The 19,839-nt window shown below is 46.1% G+C and overlaps 1 protein-coding gene across 1 annotated transcript; it reads left to right on the forward strand.

The window, feature by feature from the left end:
* The first annotated feature begins 262 nt into the window (after positions 1-262).
* On the forward strand, positions 263-16,112 carry LOC136621308 (probable peptidyl-tRNA hydrolase 2). The gene is made up of 7 exons (XM_066596728.1): positions 263-465; positions 4,379-4,496; positions 7,841-7,918; positions 9,647-9,721; positions 12,073-12,170; positions 13,603-13,717; positions 13,808-16,112. The coding sequence occupies exons 2-7, from the start codon at positions 4,383-4,385 to the stop codon at positions 13,895-13,897; spliced, it is 570 nt and encodes a 189-aa protein (XP_066452825.1). The 5' UTR covers positions 263-465; positions 4,379-4,382; the 3' UTR covers positions 13,898-16,112.
* The last annotated feature ends 3,727 nt before the right edge of the window (positions 16,113-19,839 follow it).

Here is a 19,839-nt window from a genome sequence, read left to right on the forward strand (position 1 = left end):
AACGCAACGTAAAATGTGAGATGACACTCGCGTGAATAATCCCTTATTGACGCATGAATCAGGGCAGAATAGGCTTATATGTCACTAGCTACAAACAGACAATTTTGCCTTTAGACTCTTCCCCCTGATGACTCCTCCTCCTCATGTTTACTGGATACGACTATTATATTCCATATATTCCAGGACTGTTATATAACTGTAAATCACACTCTGCCCCCTACTGGCCTCTCTTTCCATACTTCGATTTACGCTTCACTAGAAAGGTAACACTCTCCGCCGGCCAGCAGAGGGCGCGCGTTCTCGCTCAGTAAGCAACTCTATGGTCATCAGCTTCCTTTAGCGTTTCCGGTCACATGACCCCGCAGTCTGCGCTGTGCGCTGTGTGAGAGGAGGAGGCAGCTGGAGGACCCGGGGACCGAGGAGACATTAGCTATTGGCCGGTGCAGCGTTTAGAGGCGGCGGGAGGTGAGCAGCCGCTGATGGCGGAGATGTGAGAGGCAGCCTTCCCGCCGCTGTGCAGTGGCTGATGCATACACTTACCGTAATGCATGGAATAGCGGAGCCTGCTAGATTTGCAGGGTCCATAGACATTGTGGTACATTTTGCATAGGCTCACCCTACGGTTTCCTAGGTAACAGCGGCTGCACTTCATTCGCACGGCAGATCTGATGCGTTTTTGAAAAAGTCCACAGCAAAAATCACATGCGGTGAACACGATGAATGGAGCGCTGCAGTATGTTCACACGGCGGCCTGTAAGACTGCGGCAGAAATCCATGTTTTTTTAGGCCACAGATCTGCATGCAGATGTAGCTCCGTCAATGGTAAAAATAAAAAAAAAGGAACGTGCGCAATTTTCAACATGGATCTGTGCAGAAATGACAGCGCTACATTTATGTGGATCCGCACAGGAAAGCCACAGATTCTGGGAAGGAAGCCACCTTGTATCCATAGGCCGGTGTAACACGGGTGTAAGCAGAATTATGGCGCCCCCCAGAGACCCCATACTCACCTCTCTGGATCCACCGCAATGGTCTCGGGCCGGCGAGGCGCAGCGCATGGCGCACTAGGCTGTGGCATGAATTCCTGCAATACTTCTGCAATGCTCACAGTGGAAGTATCATGGGACGGATGGCTTCCATTGACTGCAATGGAAGCCCTCTGCGCAATTTTCCACACAGAACATGCTGCGATTCTTCCCTGCGAGCGGAAAATCGCAGTTGATTTCCGCTCGTGGGCATGGGAGAATCGTTAACCACAGCATGCCTATGGACGGACATTGTGGCGGGAGTCTGACCATGAATTCCACAGCGATAATCCGTTTGTGGGCATTCGGCCTCAGGCTGCCGTCACACAGCGGTATTTTCTGTCCGTGTGCTGGTCATATTTTTTCCTGACTGCGGCGAGTACGCGGACCGCGTTATTTAGATTGATGTATTCCGATGTGCGTTGTTTACACAGACTGATGTCGCGCATGAAAAGGTAAAAAAATCTCAACGTCCTATTCTGGTCCGTATTCACAGATCTGTTTTCCGTGTTTTTTGGGTTGTGACAACTGACATCACTCGGCCCTTTTCGTTTAGTTCGTGTTCATAAAAAACGGAAAACACAGATGCGATGCGGTTGTAAAAAACGCACATATGCAGCAAAAGCGCATGTAACGTACCTACACACAGTGAAAATGGCGCGGTTTTAACTTACTGAAATTGCGTTCGCCCGTGTGAAGGAGCCTGTGCGCTCTGGTGCAGATAATCACATGGATTTAGCCCTTTAAATGGCAAAATCCGATTACAGAATTTCTGTTGCGAATTAAGCGCGTTAAGATGTGACATTATCGCTAATTTTTTCCCCGCAGTGCAGGGTTCATACCCTCGTTGGGACCGTCTGGAACCTCATTCAGATTTGTTGCGGAATCTGCGCCAAAATCTGCTATGTGAGCGTACTATTAAGGTGTGTTCACACGTGGATGCAGTGTGGATATTTCTGTATAGGTGCTGCCTCTAAACACGTGGCAGCGATCCACAGCTGTATACCCGGGGATCCGCATGCCAGTTTAGCCCTTTTCAATGAAAAAATCTGCGTGTGCGATTCCTGGCGTGGATATGGCGCAGAATCCTTGGCAAGAAGTGACATGTTTGTGGTTTTTTTTTTTAAAACTATGGCAGGAATTCTCATTGAACCCACGAGGGGCGTTCATTAAAGATTTTACATGACCCACGTCCCGTGGACTGAGAGCAACCAAACGTGGCCCAGTTATTAGTCCTTCTCTACGTAGGTGCCACCCAGGGACACGCTTCTCCCATCTCTTTATGTAACTGCAAACACCTCGCCTGTAGAAGTGGACAGGTTCCTCCAAAAGCCACGTTGTGACTTCGGAAATCAGAGTCTCATCATCTGGAAAATGTTTGCCCTCGTTGTTGGAAAAAGGCGAAAGTCCGATGGTGTGAGGTCGGGTGAATAAGGGGGATGCGGTAGAACTTCATACCCGCAGCGTGCTGTCATCTGGGAATGAGTTGTGAACTGGGGCATTTTCTTCCAGATGGTGAGCATGCCACGTCTCTTGGTTTCGATAGCCTCCCACAGTTCCCCGCAGCGGTGAAGCATAGTATGCCCCAGTAATCATGGTACCCTTGGCTAGGAAATCCATCCAGACTCCTCCGTACTGGTCCCAAAAGACTGTGAACATGACCTTGCCTGCCGAGGAATGGAGGCAGTGAGTCCGCATGCTTCCATTGCATCGACTGGACTTTAGTCTCCGGGTCATAGTGATGGACCCGGCTTTCATCCTGTGCGATCGGTCAGTTGGTTTCCATTGCCCGTTGCCAAAAGAGCCTAGGAGCATTCGACTCGTTCCTGCTTCTGGAAAGGTGTGAACGTCTGTGGAACCCAGCAAGCGGATACCTTATGCATATGCAGATGCTCAACAGACCCCACACTAATCTTCACATTTTGGGCTAGGTCGTGAATGGTTACACTGAGATTTACCAAATGGCGGCCTCCACTTGCCGGATGGTGTGTTCATCGATAGTGGAATGGGGTTGCCCTGGAATTGGAGCCGTTTCCACCAAAGTCTGACCACACTTGAATTGACAATGCCAGTTCTTGACTACATCATATGATGGGGAATCCTCCCTGTAAAGCTCTTCATCTCATCGGACGTCTCCCTTGCTGTGCGGCCTTTCAAGTAGAGGAACTTGCTGACTGCTCTGTATTCCACTGGGTTTGCTATCAGGCCTCGCACCACTTCAGCACCTGTGAAAGACCGTTATCAGTTCAGCGAGACGTATATCATTACACATGCACAGTTTCAGCATCCTGCGCTGTGGGTCAGGTGAAATCTGTAATGAACGCCCCTCGTAATGGGGTTCAGATTTGCGGTGGAATTTGCACAGGAATGTTCACATGTAGCATAAATACTGTATATTGTCTGCAGTCACCGGCAGCCCGAGCGTTTGGGGTGATTCTTGCTGATCTCTACACGGTGCAGTAACGATCCGTGCCTGATCTTCAGCGGACCTGTGATGCGGCAAAACCGGGGGAAAATCCTCTTATAACACAAACTTATTCCGCTGAGGATTATTTGTGGATTTTGCAGCAGAATTGCAGCGAAACTTCTCTGTGGACTCGCCGCCCTGTGTGCACAGCCTTAGGCCGGCTCCCACGAGCCTGCGGTAAAATGCTGTGCACATAACGCAGCGTTTTACCGCCATGTGGGCCGGCGTATCGCCACATATGGCAGCAATTTTTGACTGCGCGTGACAGCGTATCTCACGCACGCTGCCATACAGTCTTCCTGGTTTCTTTTTTTGTAATTTCCCGCTCTATCGCTTAGCGACATTGCGTATAAACGCCGCACATATGCAATGTAAGTGCATATGTACAGCATTTCGTACGCACCCATAAAGAACAATAGGGCTCTGTCACGCATGATACGCCTTATAATAGAACATGTAAAAACCGCTTGTAAAAATGTGACTTTTCACTGCGAGTCCAATGTGATTTGTAGTGTAAACTCTGGGCCTTGAACACTCAGTATTAGGCACATGGACTACATCATGATGTCCGGGTCTAGTCCGTTGTAGGCCCAGCGGTACGCAGACTCCAAATATGCTACTGTGAATTTTCTGTCCACGTTGCGTCTATATTTTTACGTATGTAATATAGACAGCGTTCGCCATTGCTTTGCATTGCTGTATTCACAGTTGTGTTTCTTACACACGTGAACAAAATTGCATGTCCTATGTTGGTTTGTATTTACAGACCAAAATCGCCCTTTCAAGTCTGTGGCACAGACTCCTCACTGCCTGCTACGATCTGGACCTTTATCTGATAATGACAGATGATTGGTGAGAATTAATACGGAATCTTCCTTCCTCCTAGTACAATGGACACGGGTGAGCAGGAAGCGGCTGATGTCGTCCAGGATGTCGCGGAGGTCAATCCACAGTATTTACAGCAGCTCAAGGACCTGGATATTCCTGAAGATGAAGCCAGGAAGGTAAAACTTCCTCTTCTAGACCGCAGATAATAGAACAAGCAAAGAATGCAACATCTGTTTAGAGGAATGTCCAACGTGTAGAGTCAGAGGGGCCTATTTACTAACAGTTATACAATGCAAACTAAAGCCCAATGCGTCTGCCTTTGGATTCTGCAGCAAATACTGCCCATAGCATGCAATAGAAAATCGCTTTTCCCTGCACACGAGCGGAAATCAATAGGGATCTTCCACTCGTGGAGGGAAAATCGCAGCATGCTGTATTTGGACGCGATTCCCGAGCGGACGACTTCCATTGAAGTCAGTGGAAGCCGTCCGATCCGCAGCTCACTCAAAGTGGCAGCTGCGAACGGGCTGCGGAATCGCCTAGCGACAACCCGGCATCCTCTGTACTACGCATGTGCCAGCCGGCACATCTGCATTACAGAAGAACCACTTCTGGATCCCGCTTGCGGAATCCGACCTGTCCGTGTGCATTCGGCCTAAGGTGGGGTTCACACAAGGTGGAATTGCAAACTAAGCTGCAGAAATAATCCGCAAAAACCTGTGTAGAATTCAATTCCGCAGCATGTCAATTTCATCGCAGTCTCTGCGGAATTCACCTCTTCTCAATGAGGCGGGAGGAATTCTTCACAGGAATTTGCGATAAAACTTGCTTCTAAACCCACACAAAATGGTACATGCTTGGAGGCATGCTTTCTGTAGCTGATCCGCTTGAAATCAGTCCCATATGGACCCGGCCTTGGGGGCCTTTTAAACTGAACGATAATAGTTCAGATTCTCGCTGGATGACAGGAATCTGAATGATCGTTCAGTACAAACGCTGCCAGCAACAGCAGGCGTAATAATCAAAATACGATCGACCTGTGTAATCAGGTGTTCATAATTTACAATGAATGAATGAATGAATGAATGAAGGCAGGCAGGCCGGCTGGAATGATCTCTGGCCTGCTCCAGATCCATTCACTGTGCGATCATCACTCAGCACAGCAGCAATAATCCCTGGGGCGACTCTCAGGCAATTTAGTGCCCAACAGTCGTCCCATGTAAAAGGACACTTAAACTAGTCAGTCTTAAAATGTGCCAGATTGGTCACAGCTGGATGGTAAATCTGTCAAATTGTAGTTTGGCGCTTAAATATTAGTGACATTTGTTGCTATTTTTTTTGGTGCAGTTTAGGCCACACCCTTTAGTTGGACTTGTCAGGAAAGTGTCTAAAAAAATAAATAAACATAGTGAATGTGGCGCAAACCTGTAAGACAGTTTACTGGTGCAATTTGCGCCGAGAATGAGGTTTGATGAGGTAGATTTGTGCATGTAGTACTGCACTTTGTGCGCATGCAGGACCTGTTCAAATGTGCACAACACAAACCACCCCACCACAATCGCACATCCCTGTCTGATTTAAAAGGCTATTTAGCATAATGAGGTCCAGAAGTTGTATGATTTTACGGCGGCGGTGAGAATGTGTTATTTTTTTCACGAAATTGTGTGGCCCATTTGCGCGCATATTGCATATACCTCCTGTAGACTTGTATGGGGCCCTTTGTGCCAAATACGCACAAAAATAGGGCAGGTTCTATTTTTTTCCGTGCACACAAAATAAGAGAAGAAAATCGATTCTATTTAAAGCAATGGGTCCTACGCTCTGCGCATTGCGCTGGGAAAAGACAGCTGGCCCGCTTTAAGCATTATTAGTCGTTCCGAGTATTTGACAGATCAATGGTTTTCATCGCTTCTGCGTATTTTGTTTGCTGATGGCCCATGTGAATGGCTGAAAACACACGGCTAAAGATCTCACTCGCAGCAATTATTCATGTTATTATACGGTTATGTGAAGGAGGCCTATGGGTGTATTTATACAACTAGATTGACGCGATATTCACTACGCCAACATGAAATAGGTTTGTTTGAGTGCGTTGCGATGCTATGCAGGGAAAAAATCACAGCATGTTCTATCTTTTTGTGAAATTGCCCATTTGTTTTCAATGGAGCCAGCAGATTCCTTCAGCCCTGGAGGGATGCAAGGCTGTTTCCATGTGAAAACTCCTCGCATCCAGGGGTTTACACATGGATTGTGAGGGCGACACTGGGCCGTAATATCGCCCTCGCCAGTGTGAAGGAGCCCTGACTCTCCCTAGCGCCGCTGTTGGCTGAAGCACAACAGCGCCGCTAGACTTAACATAGGAACTTTGACCTGGCCTGACAGTCACTTAATGTATCAAACTCAAGTTGGATGATTTTATGGTGGTGGTGAGGATGTCACAATTCTGACACCAAAATCATCCACCAAACGTCGCGCAAAGGGGTCAAAGTGCGGTGCAAGAGAAAGCCTGTAGGCTTTTCTATATTCGATATGGACAGAAGTTGCACTTTAAGAGAACACGTTAATTTCGGTCTGTTTACATGAGCGATTTTTTTTTTTTTTTTTTTTTTTTCCCCCTCTTGGACCAATGGTCCGAGATAGTAAGATCCCAGCATTCCTACATATACTTGGACAATTCTTGTTCAAGAATCGCTCACTATTTCTTATAAGTACGTGAAACCACATCTCTGTGCCCTGTATGCCTAAAAGGTATTGTTCACTTCATCATGAACCCTTATCCACATGCCCCAGCGCAGGGGTACTCCGAATCCGACAGGACTGCTTTCTTAGATGCCTTGCAGGAGGGCAGTGTTTCCTCCAAGGCATCTAGCGGAACTTCTGTCGGGGCCAGAACACACGGTGAGTGTCGGGACCTTGGAAGAGTTAAATGTATGTATATGCACACACATATAATATTATTTTTTTATGCGGTCTGAAAAGTGTAAAGCTTAAACTCTGCAATCTCGGGCACTTCATTAGAATGAATGGAGCGGTAATGCGCGTGTGTGACCGCTGCTCTAGTCATTCAGGGACGCTCTCAGGATTGGTGGATGTCCCAGCAGTCGGATTCCCACCGATCATTAAGTCATCCCCTCTTTACTTTGGTGAAACAACCACTTTTAGGGTGCGTTCACACGCTGTGGAAGTGCTGTGGATTTTTTGCGGAATTTCTGCAGCAGATCCACAGCAAAACGCAGGTTAGAGTTGAAGTCCGCAGCATTTTGTTTCCTGTACGTGTCAACAGGATTTGCTTTAATGGTGAAAGTATCCGCTGCGGTTTTTCTGCACAGCTTCCACAATGAGCACTATGGCTGTTATTAAACCTCCCATAGGAGTTATCACACCGCTTTCATGGATATAGGAGCAGAGGCTCAGAGCATAACAGAGTAGATTCTCATTCCAGGGCTCTGGGAAAGCTGGGTGACGGCCCTGGATTTGCACAGTAGACATTACTAATATTCTCTCTCCTTGTTCGCTGTAGGCTCTTATTCTTACTGGGAACGTATCCGCTGAAGAAGCTGCCATATTTTACTTTGACAGCTTGGAAAACCAGAATGCGGTAAGTGGAATTTAAATCAAGGTGCAAGACTGTGTAAGGGGTTTTTCATGTTTTATCATCAGTGTGTGATTGGTTTGGCACAGACCTCTGGGACTCCTTATCAGTTAGTAGATGTGGCCAACTGTCAAAGGAGCCTCTAACCTGACTGAGTCCACTACTATCCATTGCTCCTGGGGGAAATATCGTGCTCCTTATGGCAAATTGCCCATTCATCTCCCTTAAAGGCTGTGTTTTTGGAAATTAAGCCTTTTTGTCATTGGATTTCATAAAACATTTCTGATTTTGTGATTTCTATGCTTGTATTGTTTTCCAAGGCGCTGCAGACCGGAGGGCTGGAATCTTAGCAAATTCTGTCAAAGTAAACTTATGGGATGTTTCTTAGCTCCTACCCATGTCTGTTTTCCTGTAGTGAATGTACATTCACTGCCTTTCCATTGAGCTATCTGACAGTCCTGGGGATATGGAGGAGATCAGGTGGATAGAGAGCAGAGACAGCTACTATTACAGAGGGCTGTAATTCACTCCTAGTGAATTTTCTGCTCTTATCAGCAGTGAGAGCAGAGGAGCTATAGCGAGAGATAGCTTTGTAGTATTGAGTGGGCCTGGTTATGCCACACACCCTCTGAAAGACGAGAGGGAAGAGGGAGTTGAGCTTCTGTGCATTCATGAGAGATATCAGCTGATCTACAAACCCAGTATGAGGCTTTTTAAATGCATGATAAGGAAAACTCAGTGTAAAAAAAAAAAATACGGATAAGTGCATCACCATTTTCTGCAGTGACTTTGTAAGATGTGTGTACAGATTTTTCATATCACTTAAGGAGTGCACATGTTAAACCTCCGCTCATCTAACAAAAATAACTGCACCAAAATGTTGGCCTTAGCCACTCTTTATTTGCAACACCATAATAAAACACAGTTGGGATTGCAGTATCTCACGTCATGGGCCAGGGCATGCCTGCCTCTCGGCTGCCCTACCAATTAGGACTTGGAGGCAGTAATGCTCAACACCTCCACTATCTCCTCCCGAGCAACCGAAGGTTCATCCTGGGCAAACTTTCTCGTTGCTCCAGTCCATTTGAATCGTAGACCAGGTGTTTAATTTTCGTCCCTCCCACTGACTAGGAGCCTGCGGTGCTTACACACCTTCACTGGCTACTCCTCAGCAAATGTTGTTCCACCCTAAACCATCCTCCTTGTTTGCCCATCCAAACCAAGGACCAGTTGTGTAGCTTGTGTCCCTTCACAGAGAAGAAACTTGTGAATACCTCGCCGTGGCCCATAGTTACCAACTCCATGTGTGTCAAATGCTGCAATCCTGCCACCAAAAGTAGGTCTCACCCAATAGACCTTTTTCACCCCACAACTTACCAATTCTTTATACCAACTATCTTCTTCAACTGCTCCTGTAAGCTGCTGCATCATCTCCAAACCGGTCTGCAGAAGGGGATGCAGGAGAGTGGCAGTACTGACGCAGTGCTGCTCTTGTCCTGGAGATTATGTCCAGTACTGCAGCACAGTCCTTTGAATAAGTGTGAGCTGCAGTACCAGATAAAGCCACACACATAGATGTCGCTATGACAGTGAGTCCATTAGTAGATGGAGCAGAAGCTGAATGGGCAGCACTTTATTTTCCAGTATAATTTAACTCTTTGGCTACTCCCAGATGACTCCCTGTATATCTTTCTAAACTCCTAATACAATCCTTACGTTCTGATTTTTGTTTAGGACACGGATGATGACGACTTTTACTACAAGATGGTGTTTGTGGTGAACATGGAGCTGTCTATGGGTGTGGGGAAGGTAAGAATTCATTACCAGAGAGACCACAAATGTGTTAGAATGAGTTTATGTAGAGAAGTATGGGAAAATTCCTTACCGACCGCCAACATGCTTTTTCCTTGACCATAAATGAATTTCACTCTACCGCTCCATATTATATGGCACTGCAGAATAATCCCTAAGGGCGCCTTCAGAGGTAGCATATTTTGGTGTGGATCTGCATCAAAATTCGCACCCTTCGTTGCAAATGTAGACTTTTTTTCTTTCTCCTGCAGATCCGCAGCAGGTTTCACCCTTTTTAGTTGAAGGGATGAAATCTGCTGCGGATCCGTGACAATTTCCGTGTCAATATCCTCATCAATAATCCGGATTTTGTCACTGTTTTTGCTTTACAATTTGCTGTGGATTTTTGTGCAGAGACTCCACATACTTTCTGCTGTGTGGGAACAGACCCTAAAGTGGACGATTGGCTGAATAATAGTAACCCAGCTCCTGCTCTACTGGTTGGGATTAGCGGACTCTGATCCTGGCCGTTGAGCCATTTGATCGCTGTGATTAGTGTAATTAAAGGGGTCGTCTAGTTACAATATAACAGAGCTTAAAATAGCAAAACGAGCGATACCTGCTCCTCAGCGCTGGTGATCGAGTGCTGCAGTCCCGTGGGCCTACCGGTCTTTGTTTTGGAAAGAGATTACAGAAACGGCCTTACACTTTTCTTTTTCAGATTTCTCGTACAAAAGCGTTTGTTTTTTTTTTGTAAAGTTTCTTTTGTAAACTTTTGGTGTTTGAGGATCTCCCAAGTTATGGAAATAGTTTAGCTCACTATTTCCATAACTCCTATTCTTGTCTATGGGCGTTACAGAAACGGTATAGCCCAGCTACGCTATCCTCCTGGCCACCTTATAGACAGCTGTGTTCCCGTCGCAGTCCTGTTTGGCCAAGCTGGGAACACTCTTTAATGACCATGATAATAAGTAACTGTAATTACGATTCGGTCATTACGGCATAGTGCCCTGCTCAGACTGTATAGCACATCGCTGGCACTACTGCCCAGAATAATGACTATTTACTTGATATAGTACCGGACGGTCTTGCTATCTGTACGATACCGCTCGGTCGAAAAGATATTAGTAACCGAGTACACAATTGGACACATTATCAGGGCACAATTGTGATATCTGGCGACCAAGAGTTGGCATCCTAATTGAGTCAAGCATACGGATACCCTCAACGGGGCTCCGATAGTGCTTGTCTAGACCTGACAGGCGAATCCACAGCCTTGCAATCTTAGATTTGATCAAATATACCTCTGGGCTATTCGATGCCCCGCTCCTGATGAACTGTCTTATATTAAGACAGGGAAACGCGTCGAGCATAGAATGAGCATTGAATAAGTTTAGAAAATCGATTGACCTATGAGCACTTACCAAAGTATCGATTTTGAAGGCTACTGGGTTATAGTGAAGGCACTAACCATTAAGGAATATTAGTTAGTTACCCCAGTAATATATCATTACAAAGTAGACAAGTGCCTTTGACACAAGTCTAGTGGATTATCATCAGTTTCAGACATAACCCTCAGCTAGACGATCGAGATTTGTTTCTAAGTCACACCGGAAAGGGGACAAACACTTTTTGCATCATAGCCCCCGTTTTCTCCTGGTTACATCATAGGAGGACGGGTGGTAGTGAGTGGTCCCCACATGAGGGTCGAAACTCTTTTTGTCCTGTCGTTCTATGTTTGTAAGTGTCTTTATGTTTGCCCACGGCTTTAAGTATTTTTCTAATAAAGTTTATCTTTTAAATCTATATCTGTGAAGGGCCCTAAGTAACTGTAATTACATTGCATGCTGTGCTCCATACATTGCTCTTTTGGCTCAAGGAACCCCCATGTCATATGAAAGACCTTCTGACAATAAGTTTATTCCAATGAGACCCCCAATGATTGTCATTTATCACTAGCAGGCGGTTGCATAGGATATGAGATGTTACACAGCACCTGCTGCAGTTATCAGGTGGCTATATAATGGAGTGATGCACCTGGTCCTATAGAGCGGGGGGGCGGCTGCTCTGGTAATACAGGTCGTTGTGTAATCCCCTATAGTTACTCAAGTTACCTAAGGGGGCGCCTGACCCAAAGCCTGTGCTGGTTGAATACATTATGCCACCAACTATCTCTGCTAAGATATTATGTACCAGCGGTCCCAGCTGCACGCTGCTAATCTTCCCCTGGAAACGTCTTAGAATTTGCGGACATGCTAAAGCGGCTCCACCTAACCCTGAAATCCCAGCAGATGTCTGTAGTGTGTAACATGAATAGAGCATTTATAGCCTCACCAAGACGTTAACCCCGACCGACCCTCTGTTCTCAGATTGCTGCACAGGTGGGACATGGAGCAGTCGGCTTATATCAGCTTATGTTAAAGGACTCCAAGACCAAAGAGATGGCGGATAAGTGGGATGAATACGGGTAAGTCTGGATGGCGCTCGATAATTCCTCATGCAAGAGGACCTTGTTTCTTAACGGGCTACTATATATGAGGGTGAATCAAAAAGTAATGCCTCCACCGCCCGACAACTTTAATCATGAGCAGATGAAAGCTAAGGTGATGTAGATTGTAGCCCGAGGTCTAGATGGTCACCACTACATGCAGTACATTTACGCCATAGTTGAACCTAAGTAGGAAATACAGTTTGGAAAAATTGAGGAGTTTGCTCTCTGACCCATGACTTGTTAGCTGACTTAACTTCATCCAAGTTTTTGAATTTCATACCACTGAGGCCATCCTTCATGGGCCCAAACAGGTAGGAATCAGAAGGGATCAAATCAGGACTGTACGATGGACGAGGCACCGCAGACCCCTGTTTTGGCATGTCTGTGTTGTGAAGAGTGACGTGTGAGGTCTTGCATTATCGTGGTGCAGCTGTAGAGCAAGAAAGTGTCTTTTATAAGGTTTTTTTTTTCTTCCTAATGGTCTCCTTAGGAAGGATTTGCTGTTGATCGACTTTCCCACTAGGCATTACCCACTGAGAATAACACAATGTGTGCCAAAACACCGTTGTCATCGCCATCTGTGTTGATCTGGTAGCCTTAGATTTTTGGGGACTTGGAGAACCACTAAGGTGCTATTTCTTGGATTGAACCTTCCTCTCCAGGTCATACAGGTATGCTCACGTCTCGTCCACAGTGACCACATTTTTGAAGTTTTGTACTCCAGCTTCTGAGGCATCCAGGAGCTCTTGACAGACTTCCATAAGCCTCCTCCAATTATCCACTGCTTGGAAACGCACTTAGCACAAATTTTTGATACCCCAAGTCAATAATCATCACTTGTGCAGAACGAAATGACATGTGCAATGCATCAGCAACATCTTGAACTACACTGCAGCTGTCTCCTTCACTCAACTCATAAATGTGTTGGTTCTCATGGTGACTGATGTTGACGGACGGCTACTCATCGGCTTATGTGCAATTTTGCGGTGTCCTGCTTGAGACGAGGTTAGACATGGAGGCATTCATTTTTGATTCAACTTTGTATAAATGGGATTTATAATAGGAGCATATAAAGTGCCTACACTTGTTAAAGCAGAATAGTGAACGCAGCTCTGGAGTATAATGCAGGATGTAACTCCGGATCAGTACAGGATAAGTAGTCTATGTACACAGTGACTCCACCAGCAGAACAGTGAGTGCAGCTCTGGAGTATAATGCAGGATGTAACTCAGGATCAGTACAGGATAAGTAATGTATGCACACAGTGACTCCACCAGCAGAATAGTGAGTGCGGCTCTGGAGTATAATACAGGATGTAACTCAGGATAAGTAATGTATGTACATAGTGACTCCAGAGCTGCATCCACTATTCTGCTGGTGGATTCACTTTTTTTGTTTACTTCCATAGAGCTAAGAAGGTCGTCCTTCAGAGCTCCAGCTCTGCTCACCTATTGGAATTACAAGCCTTGGCGTTAAGTTTGGATTTACCCACATACCTGGTGCAGGATGCTGGCAGGACCCAGGTAAGTCACACTTTTGTTCTCATTACAGAAAGAGGAAATGTCTGCTGTGGTCAGGATGACAAGACAACTGATGTCTCATCCTGTTTGCAGATCGCAGCTGGGTCGCGTACAGTCCTCGCCATCATGGGCGAAGAAGAAATGGTGAATAAAGTGACGGGCAAGCTGAAACTGCTGAACTGAGGAGACCGAGACAGACAGAAAGCATCAAAGTGCAGGTGATGGAGGGGCAGCTGAGGAGACATCCGGACACGTCCTCCACGTAACCCTTACCGGTGGAGAGGGAGAATAGAGAACAAGATGAGTGCGAACCATCAGAGCCATCACCAAACAATGCGGGAAGGAGACGCCGAGTCTTAATACACACAATGTAAACTATGTTGGTGATAGATGTAGGTACCTAGAGCTGCTGCCATCAGACGGCACCAGAATACTGACCACTCCTTCATTCCTGTCCTGTATATGTACTATCCTGTGATGTCACCATTCACCATACTGTGGGGGATCCTCCTTGAAGAAGCACTAAAACTAAACTACACGCAGAGTCGCTAATGCCAATCACACGTATGTAAATGTGAACTGTACAGTCAACTGCTTCCAACACTGAAAACGGCCGATAACCGGGAACATGGTTGGACAGACCTTCCCTGCTCCTCCTTATACCAACTTGTGATCCGGAGGCAAGAAGAGGGAACATGGGGCCGGGCGTCTCTGCAAAATGTCCCCAAATACACGGAGATGAGGACCAATAGTAAATCTCACTCCATGAAATTGTGACGCTGCGCTTCTTTAGTGACTTGAATCCAAGCTGAGATGTTTCATGGCTCGGATGTCACAAGTTCTCAGTTCATGTCACAGCATGGTCGCATCCGTTGCAATGGGGGATAATACAGTGTTATGTATGGCCCTTACTGCTGAGACATCTGTGTTATATTAAACTTCTGTAGAATTGTGATTAGTCCTTGTAGTTCATTAGCAGTCAGTGGGTCTGCCATGCAAAACATATACTGAATGGCCACTTTATTAGAGACCACCATCTAGCAGCACTATGGATCTCCTTTGGCCTTCAGATCGGCAGCAGTTCAACGTGGCGTAGATTCCACTAGGTGATGAAATTGCTGACCAGATGGGGTCATCGATCAGCACGGTCCAACAGGAATCGGGATTCATCTGACCCGGCGCTGTCTATCGACTGCTCGGTAAAACTATTTTTGCACACTGTACTCTCGCCTTTGTCTCTCCTCGATACAAGGGCGCTGGAACTGATCGTTTGCTGTTATAGCCCATCTGTGCTAAGGAACGCGTTTCAGTGACAAGTTCTTTTTGTCTACATGATCCCCTTTCGCTGGATGTTTTTCCTCGATCGCGCCATTCTCGGTATATTCTCCACACTGCTGCATAAGAAAACCCCACGCGGTTGGCAGTGAAATCCTGGCGCCGACTAGTCTAGCACCGATGACCAGGCCTCGTAAATCGCTGGATTTTCCCATTTAATGTGGATTCCCACTGAAACCGATCTATGGAAATCTTGTCGTGTGAAATTATAATGCACTCCGGGGTCATGACTCTTAATTTCCATACAGGGAAGCTCCAATCATGAAGATGTCTCTAATGAAAGGGCTGTTCAGTATATGATGAAATGGGGATTTTTTTTGGGGGGGGGGCAGTGTGCTTGATCCAGAGCACCATTTCCCTGCAAACCTACATGTAATACCATTGACATCCACTAGGGGGATCCACACTGTATATAGCTGCATACGGCTTCTGCTGCAGTACTATTTTGCTGTGCTTCCTATGCATACACCTAGGCTCATAAGCTGCATTCAGATGTACAGGAGCCAAACTGGATATTAAAGCAACCCTCTGGTCCTGGACAAAGAAAGATGGCCGAACCGTGGCTCTGACTGCCTATTGCACCCTGTGCATTAGTATGTATCAGTAGTGTAAGATATCACATGCTGCTCATGTGGACAGCACTGGCCAATCAAAGCAGGTGTAGTGTCCCAGACTAATAATGCCTACAATGTACAGTGTGCATCGGGGAGTTAGAAACGGTTTGGCCATATGTTCCGTCCTAGAGGGTCGCTTTAAGAGGTATAGCGGGATAAGAAAAATATGGCGGTTTTCTTCCAGAAACAGCGCTTCATGGATTGTCTGGTAATGCAGCTTAGTACAAAGTTTCAGTAACACGATGACCTCCCTGGTGCCACCAGGGGGCGCTACTACTAAGTGCTGCCACCCGCAGGGAGCCATGGGTCGGGGTCCACAGCTTTTATAGTTTACTCATGCTGTCCTCCATAGTGAAGTCATTTACTGTTTAAAAAGTGACATTTTGTAACGCAAAATTGATTGTGTTCTTGTGGTTATTTTTTGTCTTATCAGTAAATGGATTATTTCATTGCTGTTCTGATTATTTCTGTAGATGTCTGTGATATAAGGGCGCCCGCAGCGGTGTTGTAATGCTGCACTGCTTAACCTGTACTTCGTGGATGAGAGCAGCGGCAATATCTGTCGTGCTGTAATTATCAGATCGTGATCTGAGCGCCTCCCACCCGGGTTCACAGGGATCGGGACCGTCTTCAGGATAAGGGTGCTTGTACACAAAACGATTCCTGCCAATAACCGTTAGATGGAGTGCATGATGGTTGTTGGGTGTAAATGTGTGCGGTGACCAAATGATCAGCCATGAATCGTTAAGTTATCGCTGATTGGCTTTTTCATGCAGATGTAAAAATCATCGTCTGCTGCTATAAACAGGATTGTAATGACTTACGGAATAGAAAGCAGTGACCGAGGGGCTGCTAGAGGCGAGGTAATGTTCTAATGCCCAACCGAAACTACCCAATTATTTAGTGTAAATGCATGCCGAGCGAACGGTATATGGGCGTACATCGCTGGTGGCCACATGCTTGTTAGAATTTATCTGGCAGTTTAAAAGGCCCTTAAAGGGGTTGTCCCGCAAAATCAAGTTGGGGTATACACTTCTGTATGGCCATATTAATGCACTTTGTAATATACATCGTGCATTAAATATTGGCCATACAGAAGTTATACACTTACCCCCTCCGGTGCTGGCGTCCGCGTCTCCATGACGCCGACTGAAGCTGCCTTCTCCTTCCATTAGACGCGCTTGCGCTGTCTGCTCTTCTGTTCTGTTGAATGGGGCCGCTCTGGCGTGCTCGCGCCGGAGAGCTGGTCTGCGCATGCGCAGAAGACGTGCGGCATGAGCACGCCGGAGCGGCCCCATTCAACAGAACAAAATAGAAGAGCAGACAGCGCAAGCGCGTCTAATGGAAGGAGAAGGCAGCTTCGGTCGGCGCCATGGAGACGCGGACGCCAGCAGCGGAGGGGGTAAGTGTATAACTTCTGTATGGCCAATATTTAATGCACGATGTATATTACAAAGTGCTTTACCCCACTTGCTTTTGCGGGACAACCCCTTTAAGGACCAGGCTGTTTTGGGCCTACAGGATCAGCCACATTTTAAGCGATTTTACCCATGTGCTGGTTTTACCCATTCTCTTTATTCATATTTTTTAAGATTATTTTTACTGTTTTTTTTTCTTTTTTTGTTTTTTATTTGTGTCATATAGGACTGTTTGTTTTTTTTCACTGACTTTTTTTCCGTTTTTTGGGGGGTGTAAATCAATGTATTGGAAATGGGTTCTTCATTTTGTTTCTGACGTTTTGATTTAATAATTGTTATAGTTTTGGATTACAGGATGTATTCAGCGACTGTTTTGGTTTGCAGCGGCTTTTTTTGTTTTTTGTTTTTTTTTAATCCCTTTTTTTGTATTTATTTTATTATTTTTTTAACATCCATGTTCCCCATTACGTCATGTAAGACCAGTGGGGGTCATTTACATGGTATTTTTATTTATTTTTTTAATTCTATGCTTTTTCACTATAGCTGGAGCATCCATAGGAGGCCCAGTTACAGGGAGAAACAGCCCCTGTAGTGACAATAGTTACTGGCAAAACTGTTCAGGGTCTGCTTGGAACCTGGCGGTCACGTGATCACTGGTTTGCATAGTGGAAATAATACTTCCACTTTCTCTCTTTATTACAGTTAAAAACCACTTCACCCTTCTCCTCCAAGTCCTCTGCTGTGTCTTGACAGCCGAGAACCCGACCTGCTCTGCTTGATTGCAGGAGCAGAGGCTTTAATCTTACGCTGTATATCTGCTATTGGATGGGATTAAAGCCCAGGATCAAGGGCTGTATGTTTACCATGTTTGCTCCTTGAGGGGTTAATGCATTTTCACCCACAGTCACCAAGTTTGTGATTATTGGAAACTACAGTATTCTCAAAGATAACCATTCATTTTACATGGAATCTGTCAGCACTAGAGATTAGCAAGCATACTCGCTAAGGCAAACTACTCGAGCAAGTAATGCCTTATTCGAGTACCTGCCCGCTCGTCTCTAAAGATTTGGCTGCCGGCGCAGGTGAGAGGTGAGTTGCGGGGAGGAGAAAGGGGGAGAGAGAGATCTTCCCGCCGGCAGCCGAATCTTTAGAGATGAGCGGGCAGGTACTCGAATATGGCACTACTCGCTCGAGTAGTTTGCCTTAGCGAGTACGCTCGCTCATCTCTAGTCAGCACCTATGATCACTAAGTTAACCCCTTAGTGATCAAGCTTTTTTCCCCATTTTTGTTTTTTCCTCCCCCCCCTATCTTAACCCCTTTATTTATCCATTGACGTATATATTGTACACAATTGTGGATGCAGAAAAAGTCCCTTACTTAGGAAGGGGTCTCCAGGATGAGACCCCCCCCCCCACAGAAACATTGACCACTGAGAATAATGCTGAAGTGATCCAATGCTCCTGTGGGGGGGGGTCTCTCATCCTGGAGATCCAATCCTCCTGTGAGGGGGGGTCTCTCATCCTGGAGATCCAATCCTCCTGTGAGGGGGGGGGGGGGGGTCTCTCATCCTGCCATCACATCAAGCTATGCCCTCGCCACAGCATAGGAGATAATTCGCTGATCATGGGGTCCAACTGCTGATACCCCAACCAATGTTGAGATTACAATCTTGTACATCCTGAAGTGTGTGCTCGATTCCGCTCCATTAAAGTGCATGGAGTGGAAGCATGCATGTGCGTTGATTGAAACCGGCCTTTGTCAAAGGCTCCTTCAGCGGTTTGAGAAACCTGCACCTCAAGTTAAGACTAGGATATAAAGGTGGGGTGGAGGGGGGCATCACCAGGAAACTGACAAAGGAAGGATATGTCTGCAGAACTCAAGACGGACTCGTTTTTCTACCCTATCGTAGAACTGATGCAGAATATTTCTGCAAGATGCAGGAAGTTCCACACCAATCTGCATGTAGACGTGGAAGTTATGGAGTGGAAATATTCCGCACGTGTGAACGGTCCCTTATTGGGGTTTTTTTTTTTCCCCATCCTTCCATTGAAATTCTACTCTGGGCACATCGCAAGTAAAGGGCTTGAAACACATGGGTCTGGTTTTATATGGCATTAACACAGCTGAAATTAACATCTGTATTATGACCTCGTTCCCCTGCACTTCTACTGATGTGGACTTAAAGGGATTGTCCAGTTATAAACTAGTGATGGGCCATCAATAGCAGATCCAGCCAGGTTCGATCCTTGTTCATCAGCTGTTTCCCACACAAGCGTCCCTGGTGCATTGAGGAGATTTCTGCAGGAAGCAGAAGACAGCTCGGTTCTCACTGCAGTACCCTGGCATCAAAGTGAATAGGAACATTTCCTGTAATACCAAGCTTGGCCACTGCAGAGAAAATGGAGCTGTCTGCTTTTCTGCAGTGTATGCCTGCCATGAGCCCAGTGAACAGCTGATTAGCAGGGCTCCCGAGTATTGGACCTCTACTGATCTACTGTTGATGCTTTATCCTATGCATAAGACCACTAGTAGTTTACAACTGGCCAACTCCTTTAAATCACCGCTGGAGAGGGACTATCTTCTACAGATGCATAAGGGCATGTTCCCGTGTAAGCAGAAAAAGGTGGTAATTGTCTGCAATGGAAATTCTGGATCATAATCCACACTATTGGTGTAGATCCGCAGCTGATTTCACCTCTTCTATTGAAAGGGTGAAATCGGCTGCGGTTTCATTTCCAAATCCACACCAATGTGGAT

This window comes from Eleutherodactylus coqui, chromosome 3, assembly GCF_035609145.1.
Source record: "Eleutherodactylus coqui strain aEleCoq1 chromosome 3, aEleCoq1.hap1, whole genome shotgun sequence".
Classification (NCBI taxonomy): Eukaryota; Metazoa; Chordata; class Amphibia; order Anura; family Eleutherodactylidae; genus Eleutherodactylus; species Eleutherodactylus coqui.

Coding starts and splice junctions, on each gene's coding strand:
- LOC136621308 (XM_066596728.1), top strand. CDS start 4,383: ATGGACACGGGTGAGCAGGAAGCGGCTGATGTCGTCCAGGATGTCGCG. Junction 7,919..9,646: donor GCTTGGAAAACCAGAATGCG/GTAAGTGGAATT, acceptor ATTTTTGTTTAG/GACACGGATGATGACGACTT. Junction 12,171..13,602: donor GATAAGTGGGATGAATACGG/GTAAGTCTGGAT, acceptor TTACTTCCATAG/AGCTAAGAAGGTCGTCCTTC.